The sequence below is a fragment of the Dufourea novaeangliae genome, unplaced genomic scaffold, assembly GCF_001272555.1.
Source record: "Dufourea novaeangliae isolate 0120121106 unplaced genomic scaffold, ASM127255v1 scaffold16, whole genome shotgun sequence".
Lineage (NCBI taxonomy): Eukaryota > Metazoa > Arthropoda > Insecta > Hymenoptera > Halictidae > Dufourea > Dufourea novaeangliae.
Genome location: NW_015373891.1, coordinates 2,785,722 through 2,812,534, shown reverse-complemented (window position 1 = coordinate 2,812,534; position 26,813 = coordinate 2,785,722). Strand labels below are relative to the sequence as shown.

The 26,813-nt window shown below is 43.9% G+C and overlaps 3 protein-coding genes across 3 annotated transcripts in view; 2 read left to right on the top strand and 1 right to left on the bottom strand.

Moving 5' to 3' along the window:
- Nucleotides 1–3,123, bottom strand: part of LOC107188018 (protein dead ringer) — a 161,531-nt gene extending 158,408 nt beyond the window's left edge. The window contains exon 1 of the mRNA XM_015576242.1: nucleotides 3,002–3,123. Coding sequence (XP_015431728.1) covers nucleotides 3,002–3,106 — 105 coding nt within the window. The 5' untranslated portion in view covers nucleotides 3,107–3,123. The remainder of the gene's footprint in view (nucleotides 1–3,001) is intronic.
- Nucleotides 3,124–16,577: 13,454 nt separating this feature from the next.
- LOC107188831 (maspardin-like) lies at nucleotides 16,578–19,417 on the top strand. Its single transcript, XM_015577201.1, has 8 exons — nucleotides 16,578–16,816; nucleotides 17,004–17,174; nucleotides 17,659–17,793; nucleotides 17,869–17,974; nucleotides 18,056–18,176; nucleotides 18,344–18,452; nucleotides 18,521–18,769; nucleotides 18,841–19,417. Exons 2-8 carry the CDS (start codon nucleotides 17,076–17,078, stop codon nucleotides 18,898–18,900), a joined length of 879 nt encoding a protein of 292 aa, XP_015432687.1. The 5' UTR covers nucleotides 16,578–16,816; nucleotides 17,004–17,075; the 3' UTR covers nucleotides 18,901–19,417.
- Nucleotides 19,418–21,705: 2,288 nt separating this feature from the next.
- On the top strand, nucleotides 21,706–25,508 carry LOC107188822 (major facilitator superfamily domain-containing protein 12-like). The gene is made up of 7 exons (XM_015577190.1): nucleotides 21,706–21,761; nucleotides 22,838–23,146; nucleotides 23,852–24,134; nucleotides 24,208–24,322; nucleotides 24,589–24,957; nucleotides 25,046–25,299; nucleotides 25,388–25,508. The coding sequence occupies exons 2-7, from the start codon at nucleotides 22,960–22,962 to the stop codon at nucleotides 25,506–25,508; spliced, it is 1,329 nt and encodes a 442-aa protein (XP_015432676.1). The 5' UTR covers nucleotides 21,706–21,761; nucleotides 22,838–22,959.
- Nucleotides 25,509–26,813: the final 1,305 nt, after the last annotated feature.

Sequence of the window (26,813 nt, the reverse complement as noted above, 5' to 3'; positions counted from 1 at the left end):
ACAACCAAAATCACAGTCGCAGAAGGAAACTGAATAATTCCGTTATTGCAACACAAGTGCTTGTAAAGTACGGAAATTTCCTAAATGCTTCATCAAAAATCGAACGAGTAGCTGTTAGAGACTGGAGACTTTCAGCGCTCGGTATCATACAATTATTATTGTTGAGACTTTGGGGGTTGTAAGCCGTGTCCTGGCGGAATTATTCTCCCAACGTTTCGCAAGCATTGCAGCTATCAGGGGGTGGAATGACATACTAATACGATGTTATTCGAACCCCTGATATAGTTAACTGCAATGCTCGCGAAACGTAGGGAAAATAATTCCGCCAGGACACGCCTTACTAATAACGGTATCAGTAACTGTTAGTAAAATATACAAAATTGTATCTATCTGAACTGTTCCGTCCCGAGCAACAATGAATGAAGACCAACTGAAGAGAAGAAGGCGAGACGTCTTTTACTTCACTAAGAACTTCCCATTTTTCCCGTCTAGCTCTTACCGCGCGAGACGCAGCATCCCCCCGTCGCGACTGTGCGTGCAAATACTCGAAGAACGCACAGAGTGCCGGTGAGACACGCAGGCTCATGCATGCGCAGACGTAAAGGTGATCTCTCCACACGGTTGGACCGTGTTTACACCTCTCTCTCCTCGCTCAACGCGACAACACGAGAGGAGAACGCTCTCTCTTTCGCGTCGCTCGAACCAAGCATCCCTCCGCGGCCATTTACCGAAGAGCACAATATATATTCCCTCAGTGCGACACCCTCGTTAACCCGCTCTTATCGCCGCGCTGTTTACACGGCTATTATCGTTCGAGGTGGCGAACGACTTTTTCGTTCGCGTGGATATTCTGCGACAGTCACCACGACATTAGAGAGGTATTATGTGTATCGTCGGCGAGCCGTTACGTAAAATTTGTTAAATATACCGGGACAGAAGTGGAAGGGGCTGTTGTATCGATCGTATTTTTAGAACCGACATATCGAGGCATAGATCGAAAGCGCGACGCTACGCGAGCTTCCTGGACCTCGGCCGAATGATCTATTGACGTGGAATAGGCGACGCGGGGATATACTACGGGTTATTATTATTCGTAAAACCTTTGTCGAGGAGCGTAGGCACGAAAAGGCTTCCGACACTCTCGGCGATGAAGGTGTCAGCACGAACCATCCCCATGTGCTTGATTATACGAAATAACGTTGGATATGCACAAACGACATTTAAGACGGAAGAAACTAGCGTAACTGAGTATTTTCATAGGTGTAAATCGTGATTGGGTAGATCGTTTCTGTAGTGTCAGATATTGGCGCGAATTTTATCGCTTTGCATTTTCGCGTCCACGATCTTCATTACAACGTGTTCAACAATCTCGGTCGATACGTCTCCAAAACTGCTACGCAAACAGCCATATTTCGTATATTTCTCGGATGACGTCAGTATTCCATGTGAAAAATCAGAATATACCCAATAACGATATTGGCCTTCCGTTCGTCGCTAATAAACACGTGAGGTCACGTATACCTTACGAATATTAATGACGTCACGGGATAATATTAATTGAACACAGACCATTCTTGTCCCGGCATTTTCATTGTTCTATGTTTATATTTACCGGTTAGCATGCCGGTCGACCGATTGCGCGATCGCGATTACATGGAACAACGCGAGAATTAATGTCAGCCTGGAACGAAAACGAGGAGTGAAAAGCCGGGCCAAGACTGTCGTCAAAGGGTATCGTTGAAGACTAAATCGACCGTGGACAAACGTGCCAACAACAACAGCGCTAATTCTGTTAGGAGAACGACCGACGTCGTCGTTTTATTCCATGTAACATTATATCATGATACCCTCTACCAAGGATATCGTTATTCTTAGGTGGTCAAACATTTCCCCTGCTGTGCGACAATGTCGCTGCAATCGAGGATCATCGGGGGACTACACCCGCGCGAATCGATCGTCCTGACACCTATCCTTCGCGATCCCAAGAAACGAATTCCTGTGAGGAATGTCCCGCTCGAATTCTCTCTACGTAACATTTACGGCGTCATTAAATTTATCCGTGGTTTCTAGAGCAGGGATCGCGACATAAACAAGCCGAATAGCGACTGTCTGTATCAAGAACGTTAAGCACGTGCATAAAACTCGCGGTTAGGGACAAAAAACGGCGACCAGGCGACCAGACGATCGTTGTTTGTAAACTTTGGCTGCCCTTCTGGTATGCCACAGCATTTCGCTCGTATTTCCAGTGACGCTCGACGTAAATACGTAAACAGGCTACCGTTCTCTATTTATCGGCCAATTTTATCGATCGCCGTGGCGAACAAGAAACGCGATGGTTTTTATTCGCCACGACGAGTTACGAGGCAAAGTCCGCGCGAGCAGTTTGTGCTTTCCTAGAAACGGCGCACGGAACGATGGCCTCGAAACGTGTTTATGCACGATCGTACACACGCTCGAATCAATCGATACCACAGATGGGATAGTTGACGTTGATTACTCTCAAAAAGAAAGAAAGATGTCGCGCCTAGTGGTACATCTCGCGTCCAGGGATCGTTTAACCGTTTGCTATCATCTAACCTCACTTATCTTGGACGTACGTAGATCACAAGTAGACTGCCGTTTTTATATGTATTTAACACACACACGATTCTCCGAAGCTTAACATAATACAAAGTTTAATCGAGCATAAAGAGATATTTGAATAATCCGATATCTGGTCGATTATAATTTCTATACACGAGTCAATAAAAAAACTATATTCTCATAAACAACCGGAATCCATTATTATGCGAATTGCTGATTTTATGCATTTGAATGATGTAACGATATTCAATAAAAATTTTATGTTATATACACTTTGAACTTCATTGCAACCCACGATCAAGAGCACAGATCACCATTCGACATTCATCTACTACAAAAAAATCGAGCATTTCACCGACAGCGTACATCGGCGCGATTTAAACGTAGAAAAAGCATCGACAAGGAGGAAAACACTCACCATTGGACTGTCGGGCGTGTGACGATGATGGGCAATTGGCATGTTCGCCATCGCCACCCCTCCGCCAGGGTTCCCCATGTCTTGATACTCGTCGCTCATTTCCATCGCGTAGGATGGCAACGGTTCTCTGTTCTTCACCCGAATTTTGGCTGTTTTACCGCGAACGCGGTCGCCACGACACGAGAGACACCCCCGCAGCCGGACACGCTGCCAAAACGCTCGCGTATTATCGCGACCGGTAGAAAGAGAGAGAGGGAGAGATAGCGGAACGGCGGCTAGATTCCGTCGTTCCCCACCGTTCAATGTGTTCCACTCCACACGCAGTAGCTTCGTAGACGCGGTAGCTAAATAGACAACGAAACCGGGATTGGTATCTTCGACACGTTTTTCTTCTCGGAAGCCGCGTGAATCGCACGTGTCGCGGGACAGGGATTAAATATCGGCTCAATCGGTAAATGGTCGCGCGGTTACCGGTGAAAAATACCGTGGATCGAATCACGTATCATTTGCACATCGATGAATCACCCCGTTCGATTACTGATTTACGTGTCCATGTCTCTGATCGATTTTCCGTTTCCACCGAACAAACGATCGTTACACAGCGGTGGTCTAAGCTTCACTGGGGCTCCGTATCGATTATCACCGGTGCCGTGGTCTTCCAATTCCTTCTAGATGCGATGTCTTCTCCTCCGTGCTGTCACCAAGCCGTAAAGAACACACGCGGCGGCGGACTGATGTCTGACATGCGCGCGAGATTTCCTCTTGCCGACAACAAGCGTCTACTACGTTCCCGTCGACGACGATCGTGGGAGAGATGCACAAACAGCACACAGTAGAATCGAAAAAGGCGGACAGTTTACAAATCGAAGAGAGCGCGCGCACCCGTGTAAGTATACGGTATATTGGAGCCCGGGAGTCGTGTTCGGTACGACGGTAATGCGCGCACACCGCGATACCGAAAGGGACTGACACTTCAGGGAAGAAGGAAGGAAGGAACGACGGACGGCGGGAGTGGTGGGACGGGGGGAGGGGGTAGGACGGTAAGTCTCGTGGCTGGAATGGGGAAAGGTGGGGTAAAAGACGGAACAGGACACGCGGAGAGTGGAACGGCTGTGTGTTCGCGAAAACGCACGAGCGCGACGCGAGCTGACCGGGTATATTAACGATACCGTGATCTGCACATTCGATTATTCTTGGTTTTTACTCTGTCTCTGCGCTCGACATCGCGTCCCGTCACTCAAAGGATCCCAGTCGATTACACAAGCAACGGCGAGCGTAGAAAGTCGAAACGAGAACTGATCGTGCGAAACGGAACGAAAACGGACCGGTAATATAAAACAGAGGAACGATGGAACGACTCGAAGACGGAGCTGACGCGCGCACACTCGCGTCCCCTTGCGATCTGACGGTTGGAAGCACGGTCTCGTTCACGATCCCCTCTACTCTCTCGCACGATTCGGTAGAGGCTACGAGCGTTCCCCAGTCGGACAGGACGAGCAGACAGCAGGCGCGGTATAGGATTCAGTGGGCGGAGGCCTATGACGCCAACGCCGTCGCCTGGCAGCGCGTATCGGGCTGTGGTAGGCGGTAGATCTGTGGTCACGCCCGGTATCGACACCTCCCTCTTCGGCTTTCCTCCTTTACCCTCTCCCTTACCGACAACAACACTTTCTTTCCCTCTTTCTTTCTCTCTATCCCTCTCTGTATCTCGTATATGTATGTTTCTCGAGGTGGTATTATCTTTCTCACTCTTTCGCGCACCCTATCGGATAACGACCCCTGCGCCACGAACCCAAGCCCTGGGACACGACGACGGAGATTTTCGATGCGCTCAGGCACGGGATTTCCCTCGGCGACCGTGTTCTCGCTTCCGTTTTAACCTGGGATACTGCTCGCGATATCTGCCTCCGAGGCGTGCGTGCACGCGCTGCAACCTATAGCGGAACGGTACCGCTACTCTTTAATAAATGATTACTCTGTCGATTTTCCTCGCAAAGGGAATCAATTATTAAGCGGCGCAATCGACCGATAACGATCGCCCGGCCACCGCTCGTCCATGTCCCGGTTGATGTCTATATTCTTCCATTTCTTTTTCTACACGCTTGTTAACTTCCACAGCAATAGCGGCTCGCGGCCGATCGAGAGTTCGATGGAAGTGCCCCGGGGAGAGATTGCGATTTCCCCTTGTCGTGTTTTTCATTGCCGTGTCGTGTTCCATCGGAAGGATATGGCGGCGTAAGGTCGCCGGGTAATTGGCCATGATTGCAACGATCGTTCGGAGCGATACCGTGCCGCGAAAGATCCTCTTTCGAGATCGTCACGATACACCTTCCTTCTCACTTGCACATTTTTTTTCTTTTTTTTTTGTTTCGGTAAATGACGCATTACTGTCGAAGAAACATTGTTCTCGTGCACTGCCACGTTCCACGATGGACGAGCGACAAAGAAGAAATGGTGCGAGTGATAACAAACGTAAAACGAGAAGCGTCAGAATGTCCTTCGTGTTGGAACGCACCGGTAGATCTATACGGGTTATTATGAAGATACATATGGTGGCGGAAAGGAACGATTAAGCAGAAAATTTTATGTATATACAGCGTGTACAATTGTACGAAACAATGAAACACAACCGTCGGTAAAAATTTCGAAAATTTTTCATAATAGTGTAGGTAGTGAATTCTGTAATAGACGAAATAAATTTTCATTTGGTTCTGATCTGATATAAAATAATCCACGAAGGTATGATTTTGTATAAACATCTGCAGTTTGTGAATTAACGGGTGCAGTAAGTATTGTAGGTAAGTACATGTAAGTATTGTAAGTACATTCGGTCAACCACCATTTTAAGCGATGCGTCATGAAAGGAAGTCGGAGGGTCTAAGGGTGGAGGCGAACGCGCCTACTGGCAAATGGTATTAAACCACAGGTTTCGGCGCCCGTTCGTTTCTGTTCGCGAGCACGGGCAGTTAACACTCCAACGGCTGTTTGATCCCGTCAGTAATAAGACTCATCTCGGCCCGTTTCGCTAGATACCATTCTCGAATCGTATTCCTGTTCTTCTTCCTCCACTTCGTGGTCAGTCGAACCTACAAGCTTTGACTCTTTTATTTTATTCTCCTTGTTTTTCGTTCTCGGTTTCCGAATGCTAGTCTAATGCTAAAATGTATATACTCCACAAATATACATATATAAACTCCATGCAAATAGAGGAAGATTGCCGAATTCGAACCATCGCCTTGGTTAAACTACCACTGTAACTTGTCAAGTGTAAGCAATTTCCACCGTATGATAATATGTGTTGCTTATATTATACTAATTTAGTTAATGCAATCACCACTATCATACACACATTATCTATACAAATATGTAAGTATGTAATATGTCACATATTGTCTACATGACAATATTCATGCGCTTCGACGTGTTCGTACTTATGTATGAACCCTTCAGCGATGTCGCCATTTTTGTGGCTGTTGGAAACATTCTCCGCAACGCATAAAAAGCATGAAATCTGGAAATATTTATTTGAAAGGGTTACAACAAGTGTGATGAATTAAAAAAGTGCTTAATAAAAGACTTCCTAAAGCCGAAATGGAAGCGTTGCGATTTCCGTAACATTCCGAAATCCAATAATCTCCGGTGAATATCTATCCACCCTTTTCAACTATCCCCCCCCCCCTCCTGGTTTTTCTCCCGTTTCTTCCTTCCTCCTACCACTTTTTCCTTCTCGTTTTTCTCCATAGGTTAGGTCTCTATAGCTTCTCCTCTTCCAGTTTCGCCCCGGTTCGTCCTCCGGTTGCTGGTGTGCTCCCGCGCGCATCTGCATGCGCCCCACGTCACATATACAGCCAAGATGGCGCCGACGGTGCCTCGTAGTACAAATTGCAGGTAATTGCAGCCCGTGGAGAGGGCTCTCCTCCGCCGGGGCGAGGGACGAAAGGGACGAAGGTCCGGGGCGAAGTCGAGACCGTGTGAAACTGTGAATTTTATGATTTACAAACGTGATCCTTTATAAGGGTATATGGATCTACGCGGAGAAACGAGCCGAACCACGCCGTAAAGATCCGCCCCTGTGACCTCGCGGACCAACCGCGAGATAATTGCACGCCACGGACGATGCACGATTTACTCCTGCGATTTACAATTTCGCTCGCTTCGACAAACGTAGGATATATCGACTAGGACGAAGGGATGTCCCGTCGTTTCTTCGTTGACTTTCTTGAAATAGCAACGTAGTATCATTTATCTTATCGTATACCTATGCAATAATATGTAAATGGTTCATTTGATATTTGATTTCTGCGAAAGAAGACCGTTTCAATGCAAACGGATAGAACAATTGTACCCTTCTGGTCGAGGTAGCGACTATTTATTCGGAAACGACTGCTTCTTCAGACGACTCCAATATGAAGACATCCAACGAGGCGCGTTTGCCAATTCGTTTGGTCGTTTGCACCGCAACTGGAAACCGATCGGCCATCGAAATTTCCGACACGGTGGATAGGTAGTCATTGTCCGTTACGGTGTTTCTCGGAAGGTCACCAGACCTGTAACCGACGGTCCTCCGTGGCTCGACTTGACCTCGCTCATTCCAATTTAAACCGTTACGATTTCCAAAATTTTATAGGAGAACCTTCGACGGGGAAATAAAACCCAGTTCGTTCGCTCGAACGAGACGTGCGCAACATTCTGGCTGGGTCAGTTTCTATTCTCAAACGGTTTTGCGTGCTCATATCAGCCGTCGTGTAATAGGTATATATGTACATCCTGACAATCGGTCGTTCAACGAGCGTTAAATATATTCTTACAGCGTGCGACTCTGGGTTTTCCCTCGACTTAATTATTGCAATATCACTTCCACGATATTTTTGTACGAGGCTCACGTTGTTATCAATTTCGCACAGCCCACGCATAATTATGCCATCGACGAGCAAACGCATCGAAACATACCTACGTGGCGCGCGCGCGCGCGCGCGCGCACACACGTGTTTCCTGCTCGTCCACCCGTATGCTCGGGTCGTAATCGAGAAATTGTGGCAGGAAAGCCGAAGTAGCCGTGAGGGCACCGACTTTCGTCGTATTACGGAATCCCCAAGCACATTAGCCGAGGGTCCCAGGGATTAACCCGGGCCATTCCGAAATTAAACCCTGACCTGGGGGTCCTTCGTTTGTTCTACGAAAGCGCTCGTAAATACGTGCCATTACCGGCTATTTCGCGTTATCGTCGATCTCAGATCCGCTGGAAAATTAATGATCCCGGGAAATTTCCGTGCTACCATTATGGTGTGCCCGACGGTCTCGATTTTTGCAGTAAAAGAAGGTATCACGATAATCCAGGCTTTATAATTTCGCATCTTTTCTATCGTTTAATATAGTACAGATCACTTTTGATTACGTTGAACATTCAGGAATAGTGTCATATTCTTGAAAATTGTAAATGAAACAGTAAACAACGACATTGCATAGAAGATAGTCTTGTAAACAAATATAATACACTGAGAAAGGGAAACTTCTGTCTATTAAAATTTCTGTTACAACATGTCGTAGGCAAACGTACATATTTTTTCACACACTGTAGGTACAGTGAATTGTTTATGCCCGAAACTAATTTTGTGTACTGTTTTAGCCTTTCAAAAAATCTGAAGAAATTCTGGAATACTTATGAAGTAAAATATTTGAAACATTTTTCAATAAAAATTGACATTCTACTTTATTCTGAATCCAATAAGATATTTACGAGAGAAAATAAATTTCTACAATTGCTCCTGTCTTCATAACTAACTTTCGAAACTATAATTTCCATAAAAATCGCGCAGTCTATTAATAACAGCAATCATTCAAATAATATACATTTCATTGCTCTCTACTGTTCACTTTCTTCAACATACTCATAACAAAGGACCCAAATATACAGATACTTTTTTTTATCCACGATTAACTTCTCAACAACAAAATCTCGAAAAATGATATTTCCTTTGCCACTCATCCACACCGCCAACTAAATCGGTAATACTTACACGGTCAGAGAATACAACGGATAATCGATGTTCGATCGCAATTACGCGAGTCCCATTCGCTGGCGGAGTGCAAAAGAAGGATGTTTGTGAAGCCGCGCCTCGGGACATTCTCTCGTTCCTTGGCACCTTCGATTGACAATTCTCAGGCCTCTGCGTGGCCACGAGGCCTATCTATTTGCTCTTCCTTCCTTCGTTCCACCTTTGGAAACCGTGGGGCTCGAACTCTCTATTCGTCTCCCACCCCATTGGCAGCGAGAACTCTCTTTCTCTCTTTCTTTCGCGTGAACGTCTGTCGTCGATGCATAGAGCACTCGCGTCGTAGGCCGGGCGCACAAGGATGTGCCGTGGAACGTGAGTTAACTATTACCGGGGCCCCCTTCGCGCTTTTATAGCCCATCTGGGTGGCGTGCATACCGCCGCCATCTTGTTAGCCACGATTAAATATTGATGCAAGAACGGATATCCAGACTGGGAAAAGGTTTTCTGTTCGCGGAATCGGTACGGCTCGCGAGCCCGCGGAAATCTGGGACGTTGAGCGTTGAAATTACCATCGGTGCCCCGTTCGCCAGCTTATTCGACCGACGATGAATCACCAAGATCCAACGGAATCGTGTGGCGTTTCGAGTACGTGCATAGGTATTTTCGTTTTATAAACGTTCCTCCTTACGGACTGACACGATTGGACGACGCTCGCGGTGGACGTCAGTTCGAGTCGGTTCGCTCGTGAAATCGTGGTTCCCGTACGTGGTACGGGGCTGCCAGCCATTAGAATAATGAAAATGATTTCGCTTTATTATACCTTCCGAGGCTAACCGATTCCGTTTCTCAAGCAGTCCGTTTCTCGGAACGCGGTCAATTCCCTCGGAGCTCCGTTCCGTACGTTTTTCTATTTCTCGTCGGTTTTCTACGCTCGGAGATGGGCAGACTTATGATCTTCGATACAGTGTTTCGAATAACGTGTAAAAGATAAACGAAAAATTACCTCGATGTTTTTCATTGATCGAACGTGGAATTTCCAATTTTTATAATAAAATAATACTTCTTGAATTAATAGACATTTTGCAAACCATTATTTAACATCGGTAACTGTTTAGTCCTTTTGATAGGCGATTATAGTCGCTTGCCACGAAGGAACTACTGCCTGTACGTTGATAACTTCTTAAACTGTTAAAATAAATTTTAACAGTGAAAGTCCTCGTCGAAGCACAGCGGAGGAAACGCACGAAGAACGCAGAGACGCGAGCGATGGCAACAACGGTTTCTCTCTTCGTTAATTTAGTGTTCGCCAGTGCGTGTCCATTATTGTGCAAATCGACGAGCAGATTGCGGCGAAAGGTTGACAATGGTAGAGGAGAAGGGGGGGGGGGATGCTTCGCGCGTAAGTCTTCGTGGTCCCCACGATGGGGTGTTGAACCACCCCATCGTTAGCGTGCCGAATCAACCGGAAATTCCAGCTTTCGTCGCTTCCGTATTCACTGGCGGGCGAACAGAGACGACCGATTTGTCGAAGGGAGAAACACGGAGAGGACAGTTGCCGATGGTACACGGGAGGTTGAGCTGGTAACTTGCGTCGAAGGAATTAGCCAAGGTGAGATAATGCCCCGGCGAGCATCTCTTAACGCTTCTCTCGTTCGCTCGATTGTCATGAAAATATTTCGTTTATTATGGGGGAAAGAAGGGTGGAGGGGATGTTGTTCCCTGTTTCCAGATAATTAGAGATCGACGGGTGCGAAGAGCCGTCGAAGACGCCTCGCGGCACCTGGACCGTCTATGCAAATTCTTCTACGCTCCCCTTTCGGGTTTTCACCGAAACCACCTTCGGTTCGTCCGGTGGTAATCGTTTCGCCTTTTAGGAAAACCTGTCGTCACCATTCGAGAGAATGTACAATGTGTATCTGGAGGATAAAAGTGAGGTTTAAAAGAATGGAGTATTGTCGAAGGTCTCTGGGGTGAGTCTCGGAAGACAGCGATTTTAATTGTTCTGAGATTCATTTTTTTTTCTTTTTCTCGTTACTTGTTATTTATTATTCGTGGGTTCACGGAGTTTTAAATGGCGAAACGGAATTAAACGGTAGATTCTACTTAACGCCTGCTGGACGTGTACACGAACCACATGTGCATACAAAGGCTGTTGAATGAGTTGCATAACTAAGAAATTGGTATACGTAATAGGCAATTGGTTATCTTAAAGGCGGAGTCAAAAAACGTTCCACTTACCTCACGCTATCATTCCGATGCAATACTGCATATATTTTATGCACTTACGGCACATAAAGAAATACAAAATGCAATGAAATATATGCTTAAATAATTATTAACCCTTTCGCTACTATGGGAGATCCGAGAAAAATTAAACATTACTTGGCAATGCTGTTTGTACCTAGCAACAGGTCTTATATTTTCCGATCAAACTGACAGTTTCCGCTATACTACGTGCAACAAACGGACAGGTATTGTTGTTGTCATAACGATCAACAATAATTATAATAGGAATATGTACATACCTTGTCCAGTTCGGGCTACCGTACCAAAATACTCAATCTGAAGTATCCAAAGGTATTCAAATTTTAGGCATGTGGTATCAATTTTCGACGCCGATACTTCTTGAAGCGATACCAAACCGATACAAGTATTATATCGAAACAATATCCGTTTGATACTTCACGAAATTATCGATACCCATTTGTTATTTTGAAAGTATCTATTGTATATACTCATGGGTATTGCAAGAAAGGTGCTACATTTTTTCAGGATTGATTAACTAATGTCGAAAATAATGAAATTGCGGAACCAATTTTTTCTTCAATCGGTGAGATCTGTCTTCTTTAATATCTATAATCTCGAAAGGTATCAAAAATAGAATACATTTCTGATACTGTTCGGTAAGGTATCATAATTTTCCATCTGGAATCAATATTGGTATCATTCGAATCGCTAAGTCCGTACTACGTGAATATATATTATTCTAGCCAGCTCCATAACAAAAAAGTTAATAAAATCCCAATACAAAAAACCCTTTAATTCCTGAAATAACTACTAGAAATGCCTACTCGCATAAATACTCTTCGTTTCAACGTTCCGATGTGACAAATGCCGAAGCACGTGCAACACGAGCGTGTTAATCGATTACACCTCGATCACGGTTGTTGAAATCATTCCTGTCGGCTCGAAACTCGCGACGCTGCCAGAATGACTGAACTCGTCGACGATACAGACTCTACACGTAAGTAACACCCCTATTAATAACATCGTGCACGATCTTCAGTTCCATGATTGAACGCACGGCGAAGAGTTACGGAGGCGTTCGTCAGTCATTCAAGCGTGGCTGACTGGATTCCACGACGACGTTATCGCGATCGACGAACGTTTCTCGAAGCATCGCGGGATCCTGTGCAATTAAACGGTGGGATGGGAGTCGTTTTGATCCACGTAACAAAGTCCCGTGGCTCGAGGAGGAGGACTTAAGAGGCGGGGGCGGTGATGAGCGGGACGTAGAAAGATTGCCCCGAAACGAGACAACCGTGAGTAGATCGCTTTTAGGATCATTAATTATCCTAGAAAGTGCGAGAACGAGCAGGATACAAACGGGGAACCGTGCACCCAGAGAGGAAGAGAGAAGAAGAAGCGTCTAGGGAGGGACGGAAAGAAGGGACGGCCAGAGGGGGATGACGAGGGAAGCGGTAAGGAGAGCAAAGGAGACGACGAATGTCGCCACTGCAAACCGAAATTACCGTCGAAGATTAATGATCGCCCGCTTTATTACAGGTATTTATAGACGTGTTCTAAAATCCTCGGACAGTTAACCTTTCGGTAATAGGAACGATACCGCTGAGCCCGACCGGCAATTTTTAGGAAAATTCGACGCTCGCCGAACCGTTCATTAACCATTTCCTATCTAATAAAACTTCGAACGACCGTGCCTGCGAGTATATATGTACATACCTCGATACTTTCCGAACGGTTACCGCGTCTCTCTATATCGTGTTATTACTTCGTGGAAAATTGCAAAGAAAAGAACGTGGAGAACGAACGTTACGATACTACGGGATAGAAATCACGCGCCATATGGCCGGCTGAGTTGGTGTAAGTCGAAATTTTGAAAATTTCAGTTAATACTATATTTTTCAAATCTTGAAAATATTATATGTTTACCTTGATAGTTAATTAAAATGTAATTTCATTGTTTACCGAAAAATGGCAGTACTTTTTTTCGTTGCTAAACAAGGAGACCAAAGCGTGTAGAATCACATTACCCTCTTTTCATCCATTAATTTATCGTCCGTTTTTCAATACTATTAAGAGTTTTAAAAAAGCACGAGATCCTGGTCAATTTTCTGATGACGAAACAGAAGATTGTACGTGAAAACAAATAGTTCTGCTGTGATGGTACAAAAAATTGTAAATATTAATGCTGTTTTTTTATTGGTTGTCCATTACAACAAATACGATATTCATACATTCCTGAAAAAGAAATGAATAAAAAAGCTCCATTTCTTTAAATTACCACTGTAATAATTTGTAACTAACCAAAATGTTTAGAACCATAACGATGTAAGTAAATCTTAATTGACTAATTCGCTTCTAGATTGTATAAAATCTTTTTTCATAGTTTTCCGAATTTACAGACGTGTTTCTACAACTTCAATAAGTGTACGAAGATTTTTTAAACAATAAACGTAAAACACCATTTCACGAGAAACAGCACGAGCGTGACTTATTCCGCTATGATTCTTAACCCACCACGTACGAACTCGTATCTTAGCGTATAACTATAAAAATCGTTCATGTTCAGCGCGTGATGTCCAACTCAAAACTTCCGTGATCTATCGGAGGAAGCCCGAGAGAGCTGGAAATTGACATCGTGGCGGCTCACGTGTAAAGGTGAGCCTGAGATCTCTTTGAAATTTCGCAAGACGTAGAAAAACGTCGGAACGACGGAATTACGCGATCGGTACGTCACCAAAAACGATATTTCATCGCTCCCGTAACGTCGACGATATACATACATACGTACCTCCTAGCATTAATTAAGTTTCGCCTGAGCGCGAGCGCGCTTGCTTTAGCGTCGAGTCAAAAAGAAGCCTAATAAAGTGGGGAAGAAAAGGATGGGACGAGAAAGAGAGACGCAGTGCCGCGTGTGTACGTGCATTCGTTCCTTAAATAAATCGCTTCGAGTGACGGATTGGGGAAGAAGATTAACGAGCGCCGGTGTGTCGTTCGATTCGATACGTCGAATTAACGCGGGACAGGAACGAAGCTCCACGGTATCGGTTATTAATGACTCGAGCCTCTGCCAATGTAAACCTTGCGCCTGAGCGTTTCGTACTCGTGGGGCACTGAAAAGCTTTCGATTAATCGCGCGGGCTGATAAATGCCCGCGATACACCATGCGAATAGGTCGCCGGCCATAGCTCGATGAATTGCGGTTAATTATCGTCAACCGACGGCCGAGCGGAAATGCTGCAGGAATTAAAAAAAAATAATAAGAAGAGAGAAAAATAAGTGTAAAGGCACACGTCGGTTGGTAACGACGATCGCTCGCGCGCTTCCTACGCGATTACATAAGCGGCGTCGACTGAAAGCCGTGTATTTTTAATGTTCACCGAGGTGACGTGACTTTTTGTTTTTCTTGATCGTTCGACGGAACCGTCACTCCTGCGACTCCTCTTCGGTGCGAAATTAAACGAATTCCAGACGGTGGCCGTATTCCCGCGTTTTAGGTCTCCCAAGCGTCCTCCTGTATACGCCCACCCCGGGCCACGAGGGGGGTGAAAAAATCAACCGTCGCCCTCTTTCTTTCCCCCGAGTGGCAGGTCCGTTAATATCTACCCCAGCTAACCTCGTATCCCTTCATTGCCTTTGCGTCGTTACCTGCGAACCAGTGTCGCCCCGTTTGCTAAAAAATTACAACAAAGATATGTACGAATCAGACAATTTATTCTTCTATTTTCGTTCACGATTTCAGATAGAGAAGGAGGGTCCTTGGGATTTTTATATATAATACCAGAGGACCCATGTTGAAGGAACAATATTGTAATTGCACGTGATTGACCGTACTAAACAACGCGGAAAGTTCGAACCTCCGGAGGGTTGATTGTCTTATGGGTTTCTTTTTTTTGTTAAAACACAGGAAGGATCCCTCGAATTTATGCGGGCGGTAGGAAAATTCCGAAACTAAGGACGGTGGTGGGGATGAAAATGAGAAAGGGGATGGGAAACCGACCTGCGAATACCCGAAGGCAATACCATGAAAGCGTCGAGATCGTTAATCTTGCAGATGGTACGTTGGTAGAGAAGTATTCCGTGTATATATCGAACACCTACGAGTACACTTGCAGATACCCGAAGTAAGCGTTGCCGCACCCCTACATCAGTCGGTGGTTGCGATCCTCTTTTCTGACCTTTGTAAATATTTGTCGTGGCTAACCGTGCGAATGACAACGCGTTAATGTTTAAGACACCGAACGGTTACTTAGGAATTTAATCGTTCTTAATGATATTTTCTGAGCTTTTTTACGGCATTTCTTTGTTGGCGAAAATAGGTATGTCGAATGCAAGTTCTTTCATGAAGAAGCTATCCGTATGTGGTCGTGGAAAATGATTTAAATATTACGTATAGATAAGTTTGATAAATTGTTATTTGTATTCCACCAATGTTCTAATAATATCTTTCGAATTCGAATTATAATTCATTAGCGATAAACTTAGCTAATTTGAATTGATTGCCTGTTCCCTTGGACTACATATTTGTTGGAGACTATGGACTTTATGTATTCACGACACACATATTAGAAACCAAAGTGGAACAAGATCTTACTTTAAGACTCATCGATATCTTATATAATTGTTAACTCAATGATTAGTGTTTAATGAAATAAATCTTTCTTTATCTTATTCTAAATCTATCTGGTTCTTCTGGCCGGAACTATTAAAACTCGCAGTATTTGAGAAATAATTATTGGTGGATTCTTCATGCATAACGTTGTGCTTTTCATAGCAGGCAACGTGTAAACTTGAGCTTTGTGAAATAGTCTCGGAATTGTTTTACATTGTTGCCTTCTGTAATTTAAATTACTTATTAAGTGAACTAATTTTTATATATTATTCTCGTTAATATGTATAAAACAATACATTTAAAATACAGGAGCACTTAATTTTAAATTTGCATACAGTTCCATAATAATAGACGATCAGGAAGTTACTTCAATTTTTTCTTGTATCGTAGAGGTCGCTCCAGGACACGCATGCCTCGGCCACCAAGCGGGGAATAGATCAGACCTATTTTCTGTTTGACCAACATATTTCTTGTCTATCTCAAACGTTAAATGATCCTCGTTTTGGCGAATGAAAAGAAAAATAAAGAAATTATGTATGTACATATAAACACACATACATGTAAATCTAAAATAATGTACATAATGTTGCAGCTGCTCGATAAAGATGGAAACACCTTACCAGAAACGGTAAGAAAGCAGTACGACATTACCGATACGAGAGTGACAGGGGGGATATGGTTGTTTACCGTAATCACGCGCATGCGCATTGGCATCTCCGCTAGTGACAATGCGACGAATTGCATGGGAAGAGCAAGTAGAATAAAACAGAAGGATGTTGGAAAGGGGGTGTAAGCTAGTTGATGCTGTCGGTACTGTGTGTCACGAATCAGTGTTATTAACGTAATGTGACCGTCCAAATGACTAAATAATACGGTTGTACTCCAGTAGACGCCAAGAAGAATAGAGAATGCCTGCTACGTGCAACAACAAAGAGAACATCTCAGTCGTAGCCTGGACTTGAGGTAGGCTTAGTCTGTAGTGTTGAGCGGCGACATGGAACAATTGGACTAGTGTTAAATAAAGAAATTAGAAAAAAAAAACATCGACTATAGTTTGGAGTACATTTCAAACGATTACATGAAGCAGTTTTGATTTTGTACTGCCTTGTTATCTGGTGTCCCAGTTGTACCATCTGTGCTGTGTTTCTAGATATCAATAACCCTGAACACGACAATCCTGTAACGATAAACAGTGCAATCGGTGGCGTCAGTAGAGGCGAAAATGTCGTGTTCGAACGATTTATCCCGGTGCCAGGAATATCTCAGCTTCCGCAGCTCCATTCCGCTTCGGAAAATCATTGTCGACACTGATGGCACTAAGGTAAAGTAGGAATTTATTCAGTTGTTTTAAAATTGTTAAGCGAACGATGCATCTTCTCGATTCGAATGATCGTTTCATCGACGAGATCGCAATCGAGAATCCATACACTTAATAATGACCTCGCGACTACGATTGTAGTAAACAAATCTCATGCTCGAGGACGCGATTGAATAGTAAACCAATGCCGTCAGATGTTTAGGATTATGCGAATTTAACGCATCCGTTTCGATCGATGTCATTTCTTTTAAATAATTGTTAGATAGAAATGTATACATAGAACAAATAAGAAATATATTTTATAACCAGTATATTGGTGTTTTGAAAATCTTGTTACAAACAGGAGTATGGATACTCGATTCATATTATGCCGCCATCCGGATCATGCTCCGAAATCAGATCAACACAGTCGACGTCGTCTCTCACTCGACTTCAATCGAAGTCAGTGCACTTTATTGATATTATTGAATTAGTATCATTATTTTAGGGATGGAAAGTATACGATTCCAGTCCGAAAACCATAAAATGCCCACTAATATGTCTTCCACCAGTTAGCGGAACGGCGGATGTATTCTTTAAACAATTATTGGGCTTGGCAGCCAAGGGATATCGAATTATATCAGTGAGCGTTAGAAATAATACTGACGCGCTATTATTTGCGAAATAAATCGATATTAAGGTACAAATGAAATTCCAGGTGGAAGCACCGGTATACTGGAACATCAAGGAATGGTGTGATGGATTTCGAAAACTTTTAGACTACATGGAATTGGATAAAGTGCACCTATTTGGCGCTTCATTAGGTCAGAATGAACGAATCGTTACGTTGACCCTATAATATCAAATAGAATAATGGAAGTTTCAGGTGAAATATTTCTTTTTAGGTGGCTTCCTGGCTCAAAAGTTCACCGAGGTTACCGCTCACTGTCCTAGAGTAGCGTCATTAATACTCTGTAACACCTTTACAGATACATCGGTATTCAGTTACAACGATTCTGCGGGAGTGTACGTATATTACGTCGTTTTTTTACGTATTTCGAAACGGAGGAATTTGTTGCGTTCTGTCGTTTGTTTCTGGCTCGTTTCAAGATAAGCACGCCAACAACATAACGCGATACGTTATCTCGAACGTGTTTTGCGTTCAATTATGGTTAATCTATTTGATTCCACAGGTTTTGGATGTTACCCTCATTAGTCTTGAAAAAAATGTTGATGGGGAACTTCGTGACGGATAAAGTCGACAGCGAGATGGTCGAAGCCATAGACTTCATGGTGGAAAGGGTAAATATTTTTGTACACTCCTCATGTTTCTGGAAGCACGTGCCTAAAAGTACAGTTTTTATTTACAGTTGGAGAGTCTGACGCAACCAGAGCTAGCATCTCGATTGACGATAAATTGCGTAAATTGTTACGTGCAACCACAAAAGATATGTCATTTGCCCATCACGATTATAGATGTGTTCGATGAATACGCCCTATCAAACTCAGTAAGGGAAGAGATGTATAAATGTTATCCGAACGCTAAATTAGCGCACCTAAAGAGCGGCGGGAATTTTCCATATTTAAGTCGATCAGCAGAAGTCAATCTACATTTACAGGTACTTGCGATTTGTTTTCTCTCATACAATTATGCCCATGCTATCGCTAACGTAAAAAGTGTAATTGACAGATTCATTTGAGGCAATTCGAAGGTACGGAGTACGCCGCCTCTGAAAAAACGAAGTTATAGCATGAAAGCTCGTCAGAATAAAAGTTCCTCGACTCACTTCCCAGTGATGAACCAAATTTCTATTTCGTCCATGACGAGGAACATTGGACTACATGATTGTAGTAGCAATCTCGAGACAGTTCTACGAATGTTATCTCCATCGTCCACATCAGACTTTCTGAAGTATTCTATATTCTATGTACATACATATATCGCATTCAGTCTTACGAAGCGTTCACTCCATTTTTATCGATACTTGCGAATATTTCGTACTGTTATATTTTTTAAGGAAATGTTTATCTATTCTAAGACGCTTTGAGTCGAAGATGGATTCGAAACCCCAGAAAACCTGTATGATATCCTCGATCGACCGGGGAGCAACTTCTGTACCAAAAAAATCGGAGAAATGTGTTCATTCGAGGTACGCAATACGAAATTAAGGTCAGGCATACGACCGCGTAAGTAATTCAGTTACGAACTCTGTAAACGTATGGGATGTGGCGTATACCGTGTATTCAATTAATGTCAATGGTACATTCGAGCCAGAATTCGATTTGTATACACCTATTCGAAATAAATCTGATTTTGTAAGAAACACGTTAACCGACTTGTGGGTATAAGCGAACCTAACCTAGTTATGAGACAAGAAATACCATCCCGTAAGTGTCCTCGGAATTATTACATTAATTAGATATAGTTTAGGGAACTTAAATAAAAATGCCCTTGGTGGTCGTTGTGTGCACTCGCGACTGGGGATTGACAGTCTCAATCAGCGAGCGTATGTAATTCGTCTCGGTGAGCTAAATACGTCACGTTTGATGAAATACTGGTTTCGCCCGTGGCTGTGGCCGGTGAACGAACTCTCGGGATGTCTGTAGTTCGCAAGACCGCCTAACTGGAGAGACCGTACAAGAACTTGCTCGGTATCGATTTCTCTCTGTACGCACTTGGCGTTTCTCTCTCGCGGGCTCGGATTACAGAGCCGTTCCTGCCCACCTATGGGATGCCCTTACGTTCCACACACACACAGACGCACCACGGGCGTATTAATCACGGCCGTGCACCGAACCGCAGACATCCAACCGAGTTGCAGCAGCTACTCGTGTCTTTCCAGCAAAATGTATCGTGCCCAAGCTCTACCCTCCTTGCAAATATAGCCGTCCTATAAACACCATGCGACATTAATTATGTACAGGGGCTTTCTTCGCGATTTTACCTGGAAAAACTATATCGTGTAAAATTTATTTCTACCAATGATAAATTCGGAGTATCTCCGACGGTTCGATCAATGTTTGCACTGGAAACGTTATAGATTATTCTGCACTCGAACTACCTATATCAATGAATGCAAACAAAACTGCAAGCAGTCGGTAGTAATCTTCACGAAAGGAAGACGTTAATTAGTCAAAATACGATTATCATATTTTCTATCGTTCCTTAGTGTTTTTTCAATATTCCGTCGATTTTGAAATTTAAGTATCAGTGAACTGTGAACAAGTGCCGCAGGTCCTCCTCTCTACACTTTTTTCATTTGTTTGGTAAAACGATTCTGCGTGGTGCCATCGTAAAGACTCGGTATTTTCCGATTCTCTGGTGTTATTGCAAGCGCTGTAAGTATTGATAATTGCATCTTTAATTAAATGTTTCATTCAACAAATGATTCGATTGTTTCGAACATTTCATTGCTACAGTTTTTCTCAACGTGACTATACCATCTGTCCATCTCTAAGAAATAGTACATTTCTTCAAACAGCTCGAACGTGTAAGGATCACCTCATACAAAATCAATCATTTTCTCAGCAACCACAAGCTTGACCACGACGTATTCAAAATGGCCCCCACTCGATCCATCATCAATTAAACTCAATGGCAATGCCGTGCCCAGTTTGTTTACATACCGAGTGCTGTATTCAACCGAAGTTTCCCAAAGTACCTGAATCTTGATTGTTGCGATTAAAGTTCCGTTGCAAAACAAGGAGAGATTGTCCACGAGCAACGTGGTTCCCGATAAGATTGCGGTTATCGCGGCGAGGGGAGTCCGTGCCCGTGACGTTGTAATCGAGACGTGCGTCGATTTCGCGATAGCCGGCCGGCCCACGAAGCGGGAAACGGCGTGTGGTTTGAAAGTCCAGTCTTCCAGGTGCTCACGCGGCGGATAGGCCGCATGCTCTGGGCTCACGCTCGTGAACCCCGTGGATGTCGTGTGTACGCTAACGTTCGCTTTGTCATACGGGAAAGATCGCAGTGTTTGATTTCGTGGTCACTCTGCACGGCCGTGGGCCCGTAAGTCTGGCGCTCGTGACTTCCGGCAACGGTGTCTCTGCAGGCCCTCCTCTGTCTAGGGGGAGATCTAGACCGATTTCAAGACCGTTTACATTTCCTGGAGGGATATTTACGAACAGGGGACCACCGTGGACATTGGCGGTCTTTCTGTATGCAATTCGACGCGGGAAAGTGATCGATCGACGCGCAGGGAAGGCAACACCGGAAGTGATGTTTTAATTACCAGAAACAAATAGGCCATTCGAGAGTTCATCCGGTGGACGCGTTGAATTCGATATCCTGTGACAGTGGAGCACCAGTGTATGTGTGTGTGTGTGTGTTCTGTGTTTTCAATGAAGTGAATCGAGTTAATGGTCATCGAGTCTTGTAACGGTCAATCGATCGCGAATCACATCGGGGGATAATCAGCTTTCGGGCCCGCGACGTGGTTTTGCCAGTGCCGGCGGTAAAGCCTTTAACGGAAATTTATTCGCAGGTGAAAGGAAAGCTGCGCGCGACGATTTCCTTTGAGACACACGGCTGTCTCCGCGAGCATCGTCCCTTCGTCATCCTTGTTACGCTTAAGCGTTCTCCTTGACTGATCGGATTGACGGCGGACGGTGAGTGAGGCTTTGCGAAATTCATAAACGGGACCGCGACTTACGTTGTGGTTTTGAATTTTAATCCCCTCCACGTGGAGCACGTGAAAGTAAAAAAACTGGACATTTTAGATTTTGCCGTTTAATTAACGACAATCTTTATTTTTCTAATGATTAGGTGACGTTATCACATGTGCTAAAAAAGTTGATAAAGTTTTTAAGAAACTTACAAGCCCATGTTATTTCAATATTATTTATGATTGTTCTTCAACGTTTTTCCACACTTTTACTGAAAAATAGAACGGAAAGGTGTTTTTAATCTTTAGAGGTCGGGAAGCTTATTTTCAGGCTCCAGAGGAATCGTTTATTTTTCGTGTTCTAACGCGATAACAAATGTATATCAGTTCTAACTCGAAAATATAAACAGTCATGAAAAAACCTGCCCGTCCTCGAAAGGTGAATTCATGCACAATGCTACCAGTTAAACATTGACTCAGAATTATACCTGATACGAAACAAGCATTCGGTAAAATGTGCACGGAAACTTTAGAAAGACACTTCCGTCTTTTTCTTCTAGACGTGACAGTTTCAAATACCTGCGTCGTGTTTCATAAACCGGATATCAAACACAGGGCGCATCATTTCCGTGACACTTGGAAAAGTCACGTAACGTGTTTACACGCATCGTAATCGTAGTTCCACGGGGAAAAGACTTGCAAGAATTACCGGTAATTTGTTACGTGATTTCGTTGTGTTAATTTTAATTGAGCAATTTTAAACGATGATTCCTCACCACCGGGAAATGTGGCACTAGAAGTCGGAACGCGTGGGCGGAATTGTAAACAATAGCTGATTCACGATACATATGAATGTCTATTCGCTGTATTAACCGTCCCTGTAATTCAAATACGCGATCGTAACAAAATTTGACGTAGGCGACTATTAATGGATCGAACGGCAGCTGTTAATACCTCGGGGGAAAGAGTGTTCGATACATTATCGCTTCATTAAGAATCGGATTATCTATTAAACCGTCACGGAAACTTCGTGATCTGTGTCAGTGACTTCATACTCACGATCCACTTTGTGCAGCGCAGAACCTCGAAGATGAAGAATCCATCGCACAACCACAACGGATTCACCTGAAACAGGAGCTGCTTCGAAACGTCTTGCAACAACGTAACAGTGGTCGATTCAGTATTTAAATAAATAAAAAAAAATGGAGAACGATGCAGAACGGTCTCCACTGTTGGAGAGGAAAATCGGCACTTCGACCAAATTGGCGTACGCCCTGGGACACATTTTCAATGATCTCACTGCCGCCATGTGGTTCTCCTACACCCTCATCTACTTCCAAAGGGTGGCTTTATTGCAACCACTTGCTGCAGGCGCCCTCTTGCTTTTAGGTAATACACATATGGAAATTTTGAATCTTATAAAAACCTTAATCCATTAATTTTTAATATGCAGTAGTTTACATCGTTGAGAACAGATTAGGGATGCTTTCGTGTAAACCTTAGTTAAACCTAGATTATACAGGGTGAGTCATTCAAATCGATTCACTCGATAATAGTTTGACGTGAGTAGTTTTTTAATTCATTAGTCGGTGTATTGTATGTCGAAAAACCATTAGTTTAAAAGACATTTTAATTTCAAAATTGAGAGGTGATACTACCACAGTGGTAATACATATTGTATAGTAATATCACGTTTACCTTTTTAAAGGTGATGTTCGATGTTAGATGTCGCGCGTAGTATCGCGCGCAATATCAAAATAAAAGTATCTTCTAAACTAATTATTTTTCGACATAAATAGTTTACTATATTTTCATAGGGAATAACGAACAGATATATGATTCCATTTAAAAAAATTAATTTGCCCTTTATATGTCCTATACGCATCCATCTACAAAAAACTACTCCCATCAAATTAATTCCTTTCTGAAACCATTCAACTTTTATTTAAAACATTTATCGGTATCATCAACAGTTTCGATGCGCTTCAAGGGGATCGATTAAAATAATTCACCCTCGATATTCGAATTTTGAAGCTGAACACAAATTTAATTAATTAACTCTTAATATAATGTATGTTATCCGATATCTCCCAGGACAAATCGTGGATGCTCTCATGACGCCCATTTTCGGTATACTGGTCGATCGTTATTGGAAGAAGAAAGTGTGGCATATTATCGGCTCCTTTATGGTCACCTTGACGTTCCCTGTGATCTTCGGCGGGTTCGCCGATCCCTCCAATACAGCCGTGATGCTCGTCTACGTGGTCAGCATCAGCATATTTCAAACAGGATGGGCGGCTGTGCAAATCTCCCATTTGTCCATGATCCCCGCCCTGACGAATTCACCGTTGGCACGAGCGGACTTAACCGCGATAAGGTAAAACTACCCTATTCCCCCATTGGACACATTTCATTGCGTTAATTCTGACCACAGTCTACGATAAAAACAGATATTCAGCTCAAGTAGGAGCAGCGGTGGTGGTGTTCGTCGTCACGTGGATAGTTCTGCCCACAAACGAGGAAGATGTCGTACGACTTGCTCAAGAAGACAGTTATAAATTTAGAGTAAGTATCTTAAATGAAAGAATTAATTACAAGATAATGACTATCACCTATTCATTTATAAAACTCATTTGCGTTGTCAATCACCAACAATACTATTTCGGTAAAAAATAGATTATTTCATTATACCGAAACATTAGCAGTGAAAAAAGAACAAGTTGTTGGTCTGGCTTATTATTCGAGGATTTCGAGGGTTTAAGAACTTTAAGGGTTAAAAGAAATTTGTAACGGAGACGAGTAATGGACTTAACGACTATCATCCCTTTCAGAACATCGTACTGACGCTGACGTTCATCGGTATGGTCACCACCATATTCTTCCACGTTCTCTTGAAAGGACATCTCCTAGAGAGTCCTGCGCCGCATAAAGGGAACGTCGAGGAGTCTCGACGATTGCTCGATAATCCTCCGAACAATCGAAGCTCCTGGTTCAGTTCGACCATTTTGTTAAGAGTGGCGATGCTGTACGTAGCCAGTAGACTGTTCATTACTCTGGCCACGGTGTATTTGCCGTTGTACATAGAAGAAACGGACATCGACGGAAAAGAAGCATTGGCGACTGTGCCGCTGGTCTCGTACGTGTCCTCCTTTGTGGCGGCTTTACTGCTGAAATACATAAATAAATCCTGCGGTACAAAGGTTCGTTGGTTTTTTTTCTTAGTAAAAGAGACAAATGCCCACGACAAGTACCATTATTTTAGAGAGACACTGTGAACCTTCTTTTCAGATGTGTTATTTCTTGGGCACGCTTATTGGAATATTCTCCGCGGTGGTCACGAAATTCGGCGGAAACAACGCGGCCATCATTTACATAGTTGCAATTTTAATCGGAGCTGCAAGCTCCATCACGATGGTCACAGCTTTAAGCGTGACCGCGGAGATCATTGGTCCGCGAACGGAGCGAAGCGCCGTCGTTTACTCCACCGTGACTTTCCTCGATAAAGTTGTCACGGGCGTAGTTGTTATATTTATCGAAAAATGGTGAGTAATTCGATGCTAAGTTATCGTAAGAATCGTTTACGACCGATGAACACTCGCGAAGATTGTATTTTATCGAATCTTTTTTCAGGAGGTGCAGACAACCGGAACTCTGTCCGAATTACAACAGAGATACTCTATCGCTTGTCTGCGCTGTCTCCATGGCACTGGGCCTTGCCACTTTACTCTCGGTATCGCGATGTCTAACTTAAGAACACTTTTAGCACATAGTGATCCTATCATTTTCACGGTATAATCATTGATGCATTAAATAATCCATTTTTCTATTTGTCCACTATGTCGAAGAAGCTGTATTGTAAAACGTAGTAATAAAACTTTTTCAGTAAAACAATTATCGGAGTACGACTTTATCGAACAGAAGTATAGTACAGTTGCAGAAACTATTAATAATGCTGTTATCAATCTAACCAAAACTAACAAGAAAGTACAAAAGACTATAGCGTCTAAATAAATACATAAACAGAATACATATGTATACACTTTTCGCGCCAATATTTTTGTCCATTGCGGGGTACTTTAGAAACCGTCCGTACCAACGCGACCGTAACTTCTCACTAGTCCTTCTTAGATGTCGCTGTACGACCGCAGACTGGTCCACGGAATTTTCCGAAGGAACGTAAGCAACGTGTGGCGGCGCAAGGGTACGATGACCCGCTCGATTTACGCGTTACGTGGCGAACTGTGGTTGCGTCGTAGAACGCGTAAGACGAGATCCGTTGAATTCTACGCGGCGGCCGTTATGCCTCGTCGGACGATATAGCTGGGCTATCGTGTGGAGGCAACGTGATAGAGACACGAGCTTGGTTCGGGAGAAAGGAAGGGGAAATGGAACCCGCGAAGCGGAGTCGAGTCGGTCGCGGAACGCAGGACCGAGAGAGCCACGAGATAGAGAGAGACAGAGGGAGGGAGAGTGAGTGAAAGAGTGATAGAATGAGAGAGGGAGAAGGAGGGACAGATAAAAAGCCATTGAGAGGGAGAAGGAGAAAGGGAGAAGGAGGATAGCGCTCACGGTGTCTCGATCCAGCGAGAAAGAGAGGGGGCGAACGTTGTCCGACGAGGGGACGAAGGCGCCTTTGGTGGAGCACGAGGCAACGACAAACGGCGCACACATCGGCTCGTGCGAACATGGCCCGGAAGGTGCGCGGTAGGCCACTGCGCAGAGTCTTGTTTTGCTCGCGGCGGGACGAGGGGAGCACGGAGGCGGTCGCGCATTCACGGGGCATGGCGTGGTGCGCGTTCTAGTAAACAAGTTGTGCGCGACTGGTGCGGGGAATCTGCGTCCCGGAGCGATCGTGATTTTTCTTACGAACGAGCGGTATACCGACCGCTCAGAATGAACCGTGCCGTGTACAGGTACGGATAGTTCGGTCTAAACTGGCCGTTGAACGGTGACGACGCGACCTAGACGACGTGTCGCGGAATATATATATATATATATTCAGAGTGCGGTCACAGAGAGACAGAAGTTCATCGAGCTTTGGTGCAACTCGACCAGC